This window comes from Paroedura picta, chromosome 5, assembly GCF_049243985.1.
Source record: "Paroedura picta isolate Pp20150507F chromosome 5, Ppicta_v3.0, whole genome shotgun sequence".
Lineage (NCBI taxonomy): Eukaryota > Metazoa > Chordata > Lepidosauria > Squamata > Gekkonidae > Paroedura > Paroedura picta.
In genome coordinates, this window is record NC_135373.1 from 46,315,049 (window position 1) to 46,332,002 (window position 16,954).

The window sequence follows — 16,954 nt, forward strand, 5'->3', positions numbered from 1 at the left end:
GAGGGATGAGCAAAACAGTCACAGCAGGCCCCGGAGCAGCCCACCACCTCTGCAGGCCAGATTCTAGCACAGTATGTACTAGAAGGGACATCTCCTCGGCCATGTCATGGCAACACTAAATAAACAAACAAACAACTAAATAAATATTTTCTTCCCATGCTGCCATTCCCTGGTGGGCTCAGGGAGGTTGACAACAATGTTTAAAATGGTCATAATAAAATATTTTTACATTGGTAAAATATTTATTTATTGTATTTATTGACCACCTCTCTCGGTCCAGCTGGCTCGTGGTGGTTTATACAGTATTAAAACACCACATAAAAATATCGATACAACCCCCCCCCCAACATGGCGGTGAAAGCACAATCTGCAGGATGTCCCTCTCCTCACCCCCCATGCAAAACTGTCAGCCCTCCAGGAGACGGCTTCCAAGCGAATCTGGCCCAGCAAATGTCCCTAGGCCCATACAGGAGGGAGCCTCCTTCAAAAATTTGTCCCTAAGAGAGTTGCACAGAGCTTGGTGGGGCTGTCTAACTTTGGTTGGCTTTTTGGCAGGGAGCCCCAGATGTTATTCTTCTGGCCTCCACCTGGTGGAACAGCTCTGTTTTACAGGCTGTATTGTTTGAGAGCTCAGAGGGCCCTGATCTCTTCAGGTAGCATGTTCCACCAGCGAGTAGCAAAAACATAACCTGAAATACAGGCGAGAACCAAAAAGGTTAGGGATAAAATCAATTTTAGAAAAATATAGACTGTTTATTATAGGAGTCCAAATAAAAAAAAACCATAAAATAATGTCTATTTGGCACATATACAACATCTAAGAGCATACACTAATAATGGCAAATAGTTTTTTGATTTTGACCTAATGCGTTTTGATCAAATCAAAGCTCAATTGTACAGATGCGCACAGATACAATTAACGAATATTCACAATTTTCAACAGGGAAGTGAAAAAAAAAACTTATTTAGTCTGTTCTGACTAGTTCTGGTCCCGCAAGATGTTCATAATAGCAGAATTTTCAGCCAGAAAATATTTCTTGGTCCTTCCCCTGGATATTGGAGAATCCTACTGTGTTCCTCTCTGAAGACAGGTCCACACACACAAGTCCCCCAGGCAGCCATGGGAGGTCACTGGGTGACCTTGGGCCAGTCTCTCACCCACAGTCTTACCATCACTTGTGCTTCTTGTAAGGATAAAATGGAGGAGAATGCTGTAAGCAGCTTTGGGTCCCACTGAGGAGAAATAAGGAACATAAATGAAGTAAACAAATAAATATACAAGCCAACCACTGGCATAGTGGTTAAGAGTGGCAGCTTCTAACTTGATAAGTTGGGTTTGATTCCCTACTCCTCCACATTCAGCCAGCTGGGTGACTGTGGGCTAGTTACAGTCCTGGTGAAGCTGTTCTCATGGAACAATTTCTCTCAGCCTCACCTACCTCACAGGGTTTCTGTTGGGGGGGGGGGAGAAATGATCATAGGCAACTTTGAGACTTCTTTGGATAGTAAAAATCTTTTAGCCGCTCCTGCGGAGTGGTCTAAATAAAAGGGTAAGGGCTAAAGGGGAGGAGAAAGGGTGGGCCCTCTGCGGGATAAAAATTCAGAGGGCCTAATCAGGAGCCATTAAGTGGCTCCTGATTGGGCTCTCCGAGTGTCAATCCAAGGCCAAGCGGCCAATTGGGAGCCTCGCAAACAGCGGCTCCCCATTGGCCGGTTGGCCCAGCCTCGCCTGGGCTGCCCGGGTAGTCACCACAGCAAGTGAGCGAAGAGCCTTCGCCGCTGGTGAGTACCTGAGGGGCGACCAGGGGTAGGGAATGGCTTCCACGTGGCGAAAGGAGCAGGGACTGCTCCTTTCGCGGCGCTGAAACCAGCGACCGCAGGGGGGGAAGGGGGAGATGGCTTCAGTGCGAGGAGGCTGGAGGAAAGCCTTTCCTCCCTTCTGCTGAGCCCGCCCTCCCCTCTGTGCTACCGTCTGCCGCCCCTTCCAAGCCCACCCACCCACCCACCCTTCACCCTCCTCCAAAACGACCTTCCCCACACCCTTCCTCCAACCCCTGCCCCGTTCCCTTCAAGATACCTCCTACCCGCCTCCCTTCTTTTCGTCCTTCCTCCCAGCATTCTCTTTCTCCTTCCTTCCTTCCGCCCTTCCTTCTTCCTACCTCTTTCCTTCTTTAATTTCTCTCTCTCCCCTGTCTGCCTCTCTCTCTCAGCCTCTTCCTTTCTCTCTTTCTTTCTTTCCCACCTTGCTAGCACCCACTGTATTTTCGTACAGCAGGCTTAATTTCTAGTTGGGGTATAATAAGCAATTCTTCGAGGCTTTACGCACCGGGATCTTTGTTGCAAATTGGTCACTGAATGAAAAATTGCCATTTAAAGTAGTGGAATTCGTCATACCTGCCTTTGTAGTGGAATCCAGTTGCGTTTTGTAGCGTTTCCCACAAGCTTCCGGTCTCGGCAGAAATCGCTAGAAAGGAAGCGCTATTGCCAAGCTCGTCCCGCCCCTGGCCGTCAAGCAGCCAATGGGCAGCCGTTAGCATGCTCCCAAACAGCCCCTTTCCCTTTAAGAAAGGTTTTTTTTTTAAATAAAAAACACACCCATAGCAACGAATCTGGGTAGATTCGTTGCAACGGAGAGACCCATCCAGCTGCCTGGTGTGTTTGAGCTGTCGTTTGATCGTTGCCACGCTTCCTCCGAGTGAAACCCCCCCCCTCTCGCGGGCCCGATTTTCGGCTGAATTAATGTGTAAAAAATAAAGGGACTTTATTTCAGCAAACGGGCTTTTCTGTGGTTTGTGCTTAGTGACTAAAGGGGAAGGACTGAAGCCAGGGAAGCCTCTAAACAGAAGAGGCTCGCTGGTGCGTTTATCCCCGCTCGCTCAGAGAAAAAAAAATGGCGATCGCTTCGCCGGAAGATCAGAGAAGACAGCCAGGGGGAGGGACTTTGTAGAAACCGCAACAATGTTAATGCACAGGTCTTTTTCGCTACTGTTGCAGATTGGTTGCAGGAGTGTATCGCTTTCCGGAAGGTGAATCCACTTGGGGATTTCCCTGAAAGCGCTACAAGGAAGCGCTTTTTGCAGATTGGTTTCAGGTGTGTGGCAGATTGTCGGCGACGTCGTGCGTTATGGCAAATCAATAGCGTTTTCAATTAGTAACCATTGTGTGATTTTGAAGGCGTGCAAAAAGCCCCTTCTTCTTTAGCAACTATTATGGGTCCCCCTAGTGGCTATTACTGGTAAAGTTCCTTTTCTTGGCCTATATCTGGGAATAATACATTGATTAATAATTGACAGTTTACTTGCTATGGAAGTTTCAGGGCTTCACTGGTTAAGAAATGAAACAGAGAAATCTAGACTTTCACTTCATTCAAGTCATAAGCCATAAACAAAGAAAATATGTACAAATTAAAAACATTGGCAAAGAAGAATTTTGCTCTGTCGACTGGTGTGTGCTTTACACAAGCCGGTAAGAAAGAATCTTCATTTATGGGTATTAGAAGTGACTGAATATTTTAACAACCATTTCCCGAGAAATTCCTCCTGTAACTATAAAAGAAACCATCAGTAGATTTTGGTTGCTTGACCTTAACACTTGGGGGGACATAGAGGGAAAGGTAGCTTCGCAGACATGATGATCCCAGACTGTTTAGGGCTTTGAAGGTAATAGCCCAAACACTGGACCTGATCCGGTCTTCAGCCTGGAGCCAATGCAACTTGGGAGAGCCGTGGTTGTCTATGGGCCCTCCGTTTGGGTCCCAGTTAGGACCCATGCCGCTGCATTTTGGACCAGTTGAATTTTCCACAGCAGTTGTGGAGAGTAAGTTACAGTAACCTAACCTGGAAGCGACCGTTGCATGAGTCACCATGGAGGGGTCAGATACTAGCAGGTGAGTTGCCAATTGCCATGCCTGATGGAGATGATAAAATGCTGGCGCACAGCATTTGTGATCTGGGCCTCTATCAAAAGTGAGGTATCAAGGATCACACCCGCACTCTTGACGGTCACTGAAGTTGTTAGTGGGCCCTGTCCATCCAGCCACCTCATTCTCTCTTGTCCCCTTCTTCTTTTGCCCTCAATTGCTTCCAGCATTAGGCTCTTCTCCAGGAATCCTTCCTTCGCGTGAGGTGGCCAAAGTATTTGAGTTTCATCTTCAGGATCTGGCCTTCTAAGGAGCAGTCAGGGCTGATCTCCTCTAGGACTGACCCGTTTGTTCACCTTCAGTCCAAGGGACTCGCAAGAGTCTTCTCCAGCACCAGAGTTCAAAAGAAGATGCTTAGATCAGCATAAATCTGACATGAAGGCAATCCCCAATATGAAAATTCATTGAGCACTTGCATAGTGTGTCAATTGTCTACCTTTTGATTGGTGACATTTTAGATTTTGCAAAAATTGTTATTTTAGGTTTGTCACAACTGATCTCTAAACTGTTGTTGCTACAGTATATCATGAAAGCTTTTATAGCTCACCATGGCAATGATAAAACTGTTCTGACAGAGCAGTGATATCAGGGCTCTCTCAGGCTCACCCACCTCACAGGATGTCTGTTGTGGGGAGAGGAAAGAGAAGGCGACTGTAAGCCTCTTTGAGCCTCCTTCGGGTAGAGAAAAGCGGCATATATGAACCAACTCTTCTCCTTCTTCGCTGTCTTCAGGCCAATCTGACATGCAAGGGTAGCCAAACTGTGGCTCTCCAGATGTCTATGGACTACAATTACCATGAGCCCCTGCCAGCACCATCCACATTTAATAAAGTAGGAGCTGAACAACCTTCCAGTCAAGACACATGGACAGGAATATCCGGAAAACCTAAGGGCCCTGCCGAGTTGTCAGCTTTCCACAGGGCCTGCAAGATGGTGCTCTTCCGCCAGATGTACGGTTGAGGCCAGGGCTAGGTCCCGATATTCCCCTCTGGTAACATCTGGTATCATCTGAGAACATCTGACCAATCTGATATGTCACTCCTACCAGTAGAACGGTAGGAACTGGCTGGACGAGGGGGTGAGACAGTAGATTTTTTCCCCACTTGCCACCTTAGTAGTTGCAATAGTATTTTAAAAAGGAATTTAAAAAAGGGATGTTATAGGATTTTATTGTGTTTTATCTTTTTATTATTGTAAACTGCCGTGAGCCTACCAGGGAACGATGGTATATAAAACCAATTATAAATAAATAAAAATAAAATAAATTAGGGTCAAAATCATTCAAAAAATAGGTTAAGCAAATGTGTTTGCAGCTTCTACAGAGAGATCTATGATGAAATCTCCCAACATATGTCATTTGTCATTTTGTTTAAAAGCGACAGCAGGTGGGCCTGATTTCAATTTGAATTGTGGTACTGGAGAGGAGAACAAAGTCTGAGTGCTGGGGCACTTTTAACACCAACCAAGTTTTATCCAAGGTATGAACTTTCACTTCCTCAGATACAATGTCACGGAATGTAAGTCATCAGTTCATACTTATAGGCAGTGTGTGAGCAAATTAACATACAGCATAATGAAAATGATTAACAGATTCCAAAGATAAACAGGAAAAAACAGGAATTTGGATTTGTTTGTATTGCACGGAAAACATTTTGGATTCAATAAAGGTGTCTCCATTAGGAGAATAATGACAGCATTTGGCTGAGAACTTGCCCTTATGATCTCTTCCTCTCCTCTCAAGCATGGAAGCCAGAGAGGAGAGGCTGCTATTTATGAAATATGGGGATTGTCCCCTTCCACTCTCCCCGTGGTTCTTATCCTCAACAAGGAGCACATGTCATTTTCCTCTAAGAGGAATAAGTGTGAAAAGAGAATTCCCATATGCAAAAAGGAGCTCTCCTTTGCAATTCAATTCAATAATATTTTTCCACTTGGTCTTTGAATTCTTTAACTATAAAATCTTAACATAATATGGTGTTAAATACAAATGAATGTTCAGATTATATACTAGTCCCTCCCCGCTTCCAAATACTCACACCCATAAGTATAGAAGAAAACGTAAACAGCAGATTAAAAAAAGGAAAGAACACACAAAGCTGTCTTATTGTGATTTCAACCATTGGTTTATCAAGGTCAATCTTGTCTCCTCTGACTCAAAGTGGATTCCAATGGTTGCAGACAGGGGTATTTTGCATCACCATACTATCAAGTTCTTTTTATCTAGAGAGGACGTGTATTGAATCAGGGATCTTTTGCATGCAAAGTAGATTCTGTTCCATGGAGCCAGAGAAATGTAAAAGATAGGGCTGTGATACATCCATGCATAGTTCACATGTATAGGTGATGAGATCAGTGTCCATTCACGGCAGCAATGACTGCCAATAACAACCATCCTAGTATTTCTATTCTAATGCAATGCCTTTAGTGAGATAAAAAGCACACACCCTGCTGCTGCATAAAGCCTCAATTAACAGAATCAGATTTACTGGCAAATTCTAGATCAGTAATGTCATGCCAGAATTTCCCTTTGGAAGCTTTTGCTGCTGAAAAGAGGTAAGTTTAAGGTCAGCAGCTGCTTTTCCGAAATGTTGTATTTTCCAAAAGTTGCCATTTAAAAAAAAATGTCTTTTATTCTCTTGCATATAGAGTGTTTGCCCTCTGGTGAAAGTGAAAGGGCATATTGGCAGGTGATGACATGTTTAACATTTGGAGGACAGGCAGACAATTGAACCCTTAATGGTATGAGTGACATCATTAGGTCCTGCAACAGCCCAGATTGCTCAAGTCAATACAGGGACAGAGCAGGTAATTCATGCTGGTAGAACAGCCACCTTTTAAAAATATTTATGGAGGACATGGAAAAAAGCACGGACTTGTCCACTCAGGGGTGGACCTGAAGGTACAAATTAAAAGAAACCGAAAAGGTGTTTTGGGGGGTTGGTCTGCCATTTCCCTCTCCTGACAGTGGCCAACCCTCCCTCCCCCTCCCCCAGCAAAAAAAATCTTTTTCAGTTTTTTATATTGGCAAATTAATATTGTTACATTCATGTAACATTCTACCAGATAATTAGAATAATTTTTCGTGAATTCTTCTTACCAAAAAAAACGCCTTCTCTAGCTCTTTGCAGGGATACAAAAGGAAAGAATTCACAACAAAAAGAGGCTAGAAAGCTACTTTTTAAGCCTTGTTGTGTCAGTATGGGCCATATAACTTGAGACAGCAGGGAAAGATTTATGTTTGCTGATGTCCTTCCTCCACATGGAGAATGCCCCGCACCTAGAACATACGCACAGAGTGAAACTATAACTTTTAACTTGGACGGGTTCACTTTCTAAAAACTGGTGACTGGCGAGCTCTTTTCTACAGGATCTCCTGTGAAATGTAGGACTCTCCCCGGCTCCAGTCTGGAATTAGTGGAGGCCACCGAAAACCTTCGGGACTCCCGGGGAAGCCTGCCTGCTTGGCTCGAAGCGCCGCCCGCCTTTTGCCTGCCTACCTGCCCGCCCAAACTGAGCTCGCCGTGCCATTCAGGAAGCCGGGCGAGGCCGCGAGACGGGTTGGCCTCTTGAATCAGAGACTAGAAAGCAAAGCGGGGGCGACCCAAGAAAGAAAGAGAACAATCGCCCTTTATCCGCGGCGGCAATTATCCCGCAGGAAACCGTCCACACACAAACACACAAACACAGGCAGAGACGACTCCCAAAGGGACGAGCAGGTAGCTGGGGAGGGCGGGCTTCGACGCTGAGTGACAAAAGGGTGGGCCAACCAGGAGGCTTGCCGGGAGTTACCTGTGGGGGAAGCTGCGGGTGTGGCCTGAGTTTCACCTGTGATTGCCTTGGAAGAGGAATCTGTTCCGAAGAAAGGAGTGGCCGAGGGGGAGCGGAGAGGATTTCGGCCATGGAGCCTATCTCGACGTGGAGTCCTAAAATGGTGGTGGCTTGGCTGACAGGTGAGGGGGGGGGGCTGTGGTTTCTGTCGCTGGGGAAGGGGGCCATCTGCTTCCGATCTGAGGCTCTGGAAAGAGCTAGTGGGCGCGGCTGGAGCGCAGAGCCATATGCGAAGCAGCAGAAGGAAAGTTTGTCTCCCTTGGTGTGCAGGAAGGTATGCATTCCTGGGCTGGGTAGGGTTTCACGCTCACCAGTTTGGGGCTTAATCTTGGGCCGGTAGGGAAACTACCGGGAATCCTGAGAAGCTGAGCCATCCTTTTCAATCACGTTGTGTTGCCACAACGCACCTGAACTTTCTGAGGGCGGGATGTGAGAGGTGACGGTTGGGGAGAGAGAGAGCCTGGGGGAAGGTAAGAAGGAACTTTGTGGCAGAGTAGAGATTCGAACCCACGTCTTCTAGTATAACCATCTAATTGCTGCACCCAGTGGTGCTGTGAAATTGCACACTAGTGAGACAAGAGGCTAGGATTCCAAGCTGTTTTGGCAAGGAAGTTCAAGCAAGTTCCCTGAAAGCATGCCTGCTTTATCAAAATAATAGCTGAGATTGCTCTTCAGTTGGTGGGGAGGCATGGATATAAAAATGTGAAAGTATCGAACTATAACAATCTGATTCTGGAAACTGTCTTCCAAGTTCATAAACCATGTTAAAAAGTTCTTTCCATAGTTAGCAAAGCCCTTCAGAGGTGGCCTTCAGGGCCCGCATCTCAGGATCTGAAGTGTTGCCCAGTTAGATGCCTGTGTCTGCCTTAGAAAGGAGGAGTGGATTGTGCTTGCACTTTGTGTTTGGGGTTAAGGAGATATATACCTTCAAGTTTTGAAAGTGTAGCTGCGGAAAAACTTTATTTCACAGGTAGAAACAGGGCCACGGACATAAGTATCCTGATGGATTGGACATGTGATCCTTGAGTCAAGCACCCTATTTCACACAGCAGTCTGCAAATGGGGAATCGAGCCCAAGGACTCCCCCTGATTCTGCTCCCTAGCACTGATTTTGAGGTTCCCTTTAATGACCTTGGCCAGTAGCCATTGATGGAACATGAATCTGCCTTTTAAAGCCATCTTTGCTAGGCAGCAGTCTGTGTATGGCCCTGACCAAAGCCAGGGCCTTTGTAGGCCTGACCCCAGCCTGGTGGAATGCTCTGCTTAACAAGATCAGGGCCTTGTGAGATTTCAAGCAGTTCTGCAAGGCCTGTAAGTCTGAGCTGTTTCACCAGGTCTGTGATTGAGACCAGGAAAAGTCCATCCACCCCCATCTATCATACAAACCTTCTCAGTGCTGGGTAGAAGCTGTTTTTAAATTGCTTTTAATAATTAATGTATTGGATTAATAATTTGATTGTATCAATTTAATTAGTTGTTTATAATTGTTGCAAGCTGCCCTGAGCTGGACAAGGAAGGGCGACATACAGGAATAAAATTATTAATACCTCTTTGCTTGTACGGATGATCATTTAACCAATGCCCTCTTGTTTGTTCTTTTACTTCTGGGAAAGCCGTACCTGGTGGCAGGAAGTGTTTTCGATGCAGCCAATGTATGGCCACCCCATAAGGTTTTCAAGGTGGTTTGCCATTGCCTGCCTCGGCATAGCAACCTTGGACTTCAGTAGTGGTCCTCCGTCATCCAAATACTGCCAAGACTGATCTTGCTTAATTTCCAGCATCTAAGAAGATTGGGCTATTGTGGGCTATCCGGGTCAGGATAGCACTACCAGCTGTACCCAATTGGTCTGCAAGGTCCTGCTGATTAGAAAAGCCAAGTGTTATTTTAATAAATACTAAACATATATTAATTTCAAGTTGTTAGTCAGATCTTCTAGGACATTTTGCTAACTGTAGTATAGAGTTTCGATCTGTATATACCTGCAGGGTCAGTTGAGACCAGAATGGCATCCTGTAAACCAAGTAGAACAAAGTTCCCCGGAGATAGAGACAGTAATTTATGCAGGGAAAACTAGGGTTTGTCTCTGGTCAACAGGCCAACTGCAGTTGAGGGACCAAAAACATGCACCTTTAGCTGGTTCTTTGCTGTCAGTACTGCTGTATGTGTGGAAAATGCTTTTCTCATGTGATGTGTAAAGTGGTTTGTAGAGTAATGGCATCACAAAAGTGGGGAAGAGAATGTTCCTTGCAGAAGCAGAGCCAAGAAGCCTGTAATTATTTTAGTAACATTTTACTTCAAGCCCCTCTAAGAAATTCAGAACAGTTTCCTGATTCTGGTAGATCTCAAAAGCTAAGCAGGGCTGGGCCTGGCTAGTATTTGGATGGGAGACCTCCAGGGACTTGGGTGTTAGTTCCCCCAAGGAACACTAGGGGTCATGATGTGGAGGCAGGCACTGGCAAACCATCTCTGAACATCCCTTGCTGGGCTGCCAGACAATCCTCATATCACCTGGCTACATTAGTACAGACACACCATACAATAAATAATGATAATAAACCCTCACAGTAACAGTCCTTTGAGGCAGGTTAGGCTAAGAGAGAGACTGGTCCAAAGTCACCCAAAACAAGCCGGAAATCTAGCGGCACCTTAGAAATGAGCTCTGATTCATGAAAGCTATTACTGGAGTAAAGGTGGTTCATCTTCACAGAGCCTCTAGGCTTCTATTTTGCTTTGTTGCCATGGACCAATGCAGTGACTCCTCTGAAATTACCGTCATCCAGCCAGCTTCATGGTAGTATGGGGTTTAGAACTGGGTCTTCCAGATCCTAGCCTGCTTCTCACTGCTCCACCAAGCTAGGGGAGTGCACTCGTGTTTTTAGCCAAACACAGTTTTCACCCAGACTAACAACCATATTATTTTGGATATATTCTTCTTCTTGGTACTCTTTGCCCAGGCAGATTTCTGGCCCAGCTGGTGATCCTTTGGTGCCTTGTCATTTCCAGTTTCCAGCTTGTTTTATCTGTGCCGTTCATCTCAAGGCCTTGTCCTTAAAGACCAGTGGTAAAAAGAAGCAGAGCAATCTGATGCCTTTCTCCCCTTCCCTTCCAATTTAGGCTTGGATCCTGTGCTGCAAGACTACCCACTGGAGACATGGGATTTAAATGGAAAGCAGCTCCTTCATCTGTCCTATCGGGACTTGGAGGCTTTGGGCATGAGCCGTGTTGGTCATCAGGAACTGCTTTTGGAAGCTGTGGAACAGCTATGTGTGTTGGTGAGTGCACAGTGAGATCCTTGCCTGATTCTCTGTCCCACTGGTAAGCAGTGTTTGAGTTGCATGTGCACATTATGCACCAATGGGCTGAGCTTCCCTTGACTAGAAGCACCACCAGTCTTCATCATGCTGAGTGGCATTGCCTTCGTTTTCAGTGGAAGCATTGCCTGGAGTGAACTTAGAGTGGGTAGGTCTGTCACTCTTCCAGCCAGCTTGGTGTAGTGGTTAAGAGTGGTGGTTTCTAATCTGGAGAACCTGGTTTTCATTCTCCACTCCTCCACATGCAGCCAGCTGGGTGTCCTTGGGCTAGTCACAGTTCCCTTAGAGCTGTTCTCACAGAGCTCTCAGCCTCACTTCCCTCACAGGGTGTCTGTTGTGGGGAGAGGAAGGGAAAAGTGTTTGTAAGCCACTTTGGGACTCTTTTTGGTTGTGAAAAGCGGGGTATAAAAAAATCTCTTCTTCCTTTCCCCCCCTCCCAGACCAATATTCTGTGGCAGCCATTCTCAACCTTGTTTTGGCTATGACCCTTTCAGGAGCTCTTCTCATTGTTCCACGGCCCCTGGCAGCAGACCAGCTGCTTGTGCAATGAGCTAGGCTGAAAAAGGCCTAAGCTAAGAGTGAACTAACTATACTCAACATACCTTGTCATCTTACATATACATGAAACAGATTTCTATTACGTTCAACCAAGAGAAGCTTGTGCGTCCATTTTTTTCCTTAAATGGATTAATTCAAGCATACAGAAAGGCACATGTTACATGATTGCTTTTTCTTTCCCTTGATGAAGGTCGAACTCTTTACCAATGAACAATATCATAGGTGACAAAGGGTATTTCGTTGGTTCAGTTAACGGGGCCCCCCATAAATCTTTTGGGATTCCCTTTTCATATTTGTGGCCCCTTTCAAAGTGTGCCAGGGCCTCTAGGAATGGACATACAGAGAATGGGAAACCAACTGAACCCTGAAGGTAGCTAAATCCATATTGAGTCACTACAGAACATGGAAAGCTCAGGCAAAGAAGGTGTGTGAAATGCTTAACTCCGTTGATGGGCAGGTATTGACAACTGGTGACTTCTGTGGGTTTCTACTGAGGCTGAATGAGAAAGCATCTGCTTTGCATTCAGGAGAAGATGGGTTTTTTGTACCCCACTTTTCACTAACCAAAGGAGTCTCCTTTGCCTATCCCTCCTGTCCACACAAGAGACACCTGGGAGGTATGTGGGGCTGAGAGAGGCCTAAGAGAACTGTGACTGGTCCAGCTGACTGCATGTGGAGGAGGAAGAGTGGGGAATCCAACCCAACTCACCAGATCAGAGGCTCTTAACCGCTATGCCAAGCTCAGTCTCAAGGTCCCAGGTCCAACCCCTGGCCTCAGATTGAAGCCTGTGCCTTTACCCCAGGGACCTGATAGACTACTTTAAGCATTCCCAAAGTGCTTTGATCACTTATCAGCACTCCAGAGTGATCGTCTGCCCCTGCTACAGCATCATGGTGCACACTGATTTCCCATGGACATTTGGAGCATGCAGCAGCCTCCTTCTTTCCACATCTTAGTACAGCCACTTCAGCTTTCTCCTCTCCCTAGAACTACGAGCTGGGGACAGCCAATCTACAAACGCTCACCGAGAAGCTGCAAGGGGTCGTTCAGACCATCTGTACTTTCATCCTGAGCCACAGGAAGGTGAGCACCTACAATGGAGATGCCGTGGAGAAGCCCTCCTCAGAGCTGCTGGCCTGTGTGGTGGAGGTGATCGGTGCGGCAAAGGGCCTGTTCTTGTGGCTCAACAGGTAATATATTTCTGGGTGTATTTCTGACTGTCCTTTGGTGGCTCTAAGCTGCTGGGAGTGGAAGGGGAGATAAGACTGCACATTTAAGCAATGTAGAACTTGAGGGGGAAGGGTGAGAAGGCAGAAAGAAGGGCTGGGTGAGAGCCCTGAATTATCAATTTATCTTATCGTGTGTGTGTCTAGTTGTAGTGTATAGCCAGGAGATCCAAGGATCGTCTGGCAGCCAGATAAGGGATGTTCAGAGGTGGTTTTGCCATTTCCTACCTCCACATCATGACCTCTAGTGTTCCTTGGGGGTCTCCCATCCACATACTAGCCACGGTCAGCCCTGTTTAGCTTCTGAGATCTCATAGGATCGGGTTTGCCTGGGATGTCTGCATCAGGGAGAGCCTTGAATTACATGGAAGGGCATCATGGGATGGGATGCATAGCAGTCCGATAGCCTGGTCCTGTCAAAAGTTTGGAAGTCCAGTAGGGTCCAGCAGGCATGAATTGTATTGCGTATAGCCTTAGGCCATGGCAAAACATCGCCGAACAAACACACCATGCTTTGTAGAAAGGGTAATGGTAGACATCAAGCAGTTTCCGGGAATCCAGATGTGAGCCTTGTGCAGATTTATGCCAGTGCGCTAAAGCAACTGTGCAGGGTGCTCTTGTGAGTATTTATGACTTATCGTCTTGACCTTGTGTATGCTACTTCCTACTAAAGAGGATGTGCAACGGTCAATATTTGGGCTGTGGTGACATGTCAGACATCAGTAATGTTAAGTTGTATAGAACAAAGTCGGAGTCCAGTGGCTTCTTTAAGACCAACAAAGTTTAATTTCAGGTATAAGCTTTCCTGTGCATGCACACTTCTTCAGATATATAGAAAGTGTTCTCAAGCCTTGCATGGGGGTGAAGATGGGGTTAGTGCCAATGAAGTGCTAGTTAGAGTCAAGATGCATAAGAATAGGAGGGACTGGATTAAAGCCATCGGGAAGATCTGTGAATGGCAGCAAATTAGCCTACAAGTACAAGAGTATTCAACTCGGGGCACTCGATGGGAGATCTCAAAGTAACAGTTACCATCAAAGGCAAAGCTCTCAAGAAAAAAGCTGTGCAGTGGAGAAGAACTGGCAAACTGCAAGCAAACAAAAAACAACAAAACTAAAGTTTACATGTCATACCGAAGAGACAGTAGAAGACATTGAATTGGTGTGCGTGTGAGAGAGATGTGTTGTCGTATTAACCACAGCTAGAATTAAATCCAGTTTTGTGCTTTGTGTTAATGAAAATATCTTGACTTGTTCCCTTTGCAAGCTGAATCCTGCCTTTGCACCCTAGTAAAAATAAAGCAGCGGGTTTGATTAAGGATTGAACTAAGCCAGGGGTAGTCAAACTGCGGCCCTCCAGATGTCCATGGACTACAATTCCATGGACTACAACACTGGCAGGGGTTCATGGGAATTGTAGTCCATGGACATCTGGAGGGCCGCAGTTTGACCACCCCTGAACTAAGCTATTAGGTCTGTAGACAAGCCCTTAACTGCAGAATCTAGTAGATTTTCAGCAGAAATCTCTTCAATTAGTCATTGGGCCAGGTTAGAGTCCCTGCCCTGCCCTTCCATGGAAGACACCTTGAGAAACGGGGGACTACTGGAACCCTTCAGTTGAAACTAATCTGCTGAATTATTGCCTGATTTTTGTTGTTGTATCACACTTGTTGAATTGTTGCATTATTGTATGCAAATTTACACTATTGTTTGGTTAATATGTTTGTCTTTATGATACTTTATTAATGACTATTTTGCACTTTTGGAAGCATTGTTTACTATCGTTTCAGAGTCACGATTACACAGCCCTCTCTTTTTTTCTGATATTTTCCATTTCCTGTGTACCCCAGTTTTTGTTGTATCTTCCACCGAAGCTGGCTGAGTCACACATGCTCAGCCTAAGTTACTTCCCAGGGTTGTAATGAGAATGTTGTGAGCTGCTTTGGATCACCATTGGGTCTGCAGATTTTGCTGCTTGTAAATTCTAGTTATGAATATAACTTCTGTGGTTAATAATTCTGATGTATGAGTACCGGCACTTTGACAGGAATAAAGGAGGCTGTTTTTTGAAATGGCAATCTATTGTTTGCTGCGGAGAACAACTACATCCTCTGGTTGTTAGGCAACCCACAACATGTTTCCTCTCTCGCTTGTTCTCATGAAAGAGTGTTGAAACAGCATTGGGAGGGGGTGAGGAAAGGAGAGCGGAGCAGAGCTCACAGCAGCCTTTGACTGGCATATAGCTCAGCCTATCCAGTGTCCAGGCAAAGTGCTGGGGCTCTGGTGCTTAGTGTGAGGGAGTTTCCCCCTGAAGTTGGAATTTCTAATATATGGAGGAGAAAGAGGAAATCTTTTTTTTTTTTTTTTTAACAACGTACAGTGCACAGGTACTTTCACAGATTCTATATGGCTTGGGTGTTTGGAAAAGCAGAGTCTTTGATTCTTTTGATTATGCACTGTTTCTTCATCAAATAGTTGAAATACTATCTTATGTTGCAGGAACTGTAGTAAGAATGGAATTTGCTCATGCTTGCTGGAATTCGGGTTTAGTTTTGTGCTTTTATCATGAGATTGAAGTTGCTTTTTTCCCCATTATCATATTCCTATGGAGACTTTTACATCTTCTGAGGGAAGATAGTTGCAAAAACGCCTGGGTGAAGTTAGTGGATAGGAGATTTGAGTGACTATTTTTCTCTTGCAATGCTTCAAAATAAGGGCTGCTATGAAGCATTGAGAGAGATTTTTTTTTAAGTAAACAAACTTGATAGAATTAGCATAGTTTTGAATTTGCAATGTATCCTCCACTGTAGCCCTTGGAAGCTCCTCCCCCCCTTGCGTCTCCTTCCATATTTTAGATACCTTCCTCTTCCTAGCAACCACCATGCGTTTATGCTAGAATAGACTGACTTCTTTGCCTACGGCTGAAATGAAGGGGTAATTTGCAAGGACTCCATTCTCTGGATGCCTCTTGTATGATTGAAACCATTGATGACGTGTTGTTATTCTATGACCAATGGTCTTCAATGTGAAAACTTTGGATTTCCTCCAGTTGGAGCAATATTGGTCTACTGTTGACTGACGTTAATCCTGCTGTATCTGTAGCCAAATTCTGGGTATTGATGTGACAATCTTACAATATTATTAGCGGTATAATCTTCTTTGGTCATCATTCTGTAATTGTTCTGTGATATTATTGTATGACTTCAGATTTCTGTGCAAAGGAGCCTGTCGCTAATAAAGGAAAGGACAAAAAAGAACAGCTAGTAGCCTGATGGGTACTGATGTATAATAAATATAATAAATATAAATATAATAAATAAATGTGATGTAATGATTGGACTAGGATCAAGGACAGCCAGATTTGAATCTCATGGAACTGTGGATGACCTTGGGCCTGTCATTCTCCGTCATCCTAGTCTAGCTCCCAGGGCGGCTGCTGTTAGGGTAGAAATGGAGAATTTTAAGCTCCTTTGGGTCTCCATTGGGGAGGAAAACATTGTTCAAATATCTAAATAATTAAGTTTCAAGACAGCTGGGCTATCCCATCACAAACCTCTCTCTGTTTGCACACAAATTTGCATAGGGTGACCAATGAGTTGTGGTAGTCAGAATGTCAAATAAAGGCTGAGAAGACATGGCTGCTTTTGAATAACTGCTGAGCCATGAGGCTTGTTGGGTGGTTTTGTGGCAGTCATCTTGTTTCATTCTACCTCACAAGGATGTTGTGAGAAAAACTGGGGTAAACTAGGCACACTGTCCTAAACTTCACATTGAAAGGATAAGATGAGAGTGTGCACGCACATCTCTGCTGATGCACACCTTCCATATGTACTTAGGGCCACGCTAGAGGTGACTGGGTTTTTGTGTTAGTAAAAAGTACAGATTATATAGGGAGAGCATTGTATAGTGGTTAGAGCCTTTAGCTAGGGCTTTGGAGGCCCATGTTCACATCTTCACAACCATGACACTCCACAGATGGTCTTAGACCAGTTGTATGCTTCTTTGATTGTAACCTGCTTCACAGGGTTGTTTTTAGGACCAATTGGAGCTGGGGGGAGGGACAACCTATGTCATCCCAGACTCCTTGTGGAAAGATGGGTTAAAATAATTT

General features: G+C 45.2%; 1 protein-coding gene across 5 annotated transcripts in view; it reads left to right on the forward strand.

Annotated features, from left to right (window-relative positions):
• The first annotated feature begins 7,464 nt into the window (after positions 1–7,464).
• Positions 7,465–16,954, forward strand: part of CNKSR1 (connector enhancer of kinase suppressor of Ras 1) — a 32,458-nt gene continuing 22,968 nt past the window's right edge. For 4 of the 5 annotated variants that reach the window (XM_077337682.1, XM_077337683.1, XM_077337684.1 and 1 more), the window contains exons 1-3: positions 7,465–7,869; positions 10,863–11,020; positions 12,606–12,808. In XM_077337682.1, the coding sequence (XP_077193797.1) occupies positions 7,818–7,869; positions 10,863–11,020; positions 12,606–12,808 (413 nt within the window). In that variant the 5' untranslated portion in view covers positions 7,465–7,817. Of the gene's footprint in view, positions 7,870–7,915; positions 8,022–10,862; positions 11,021–12,605; positions 12,809–16,954 lie in introns of those variants that run through there. The other variant, XM_077337685.1, reaches the window with a different exon arrangement.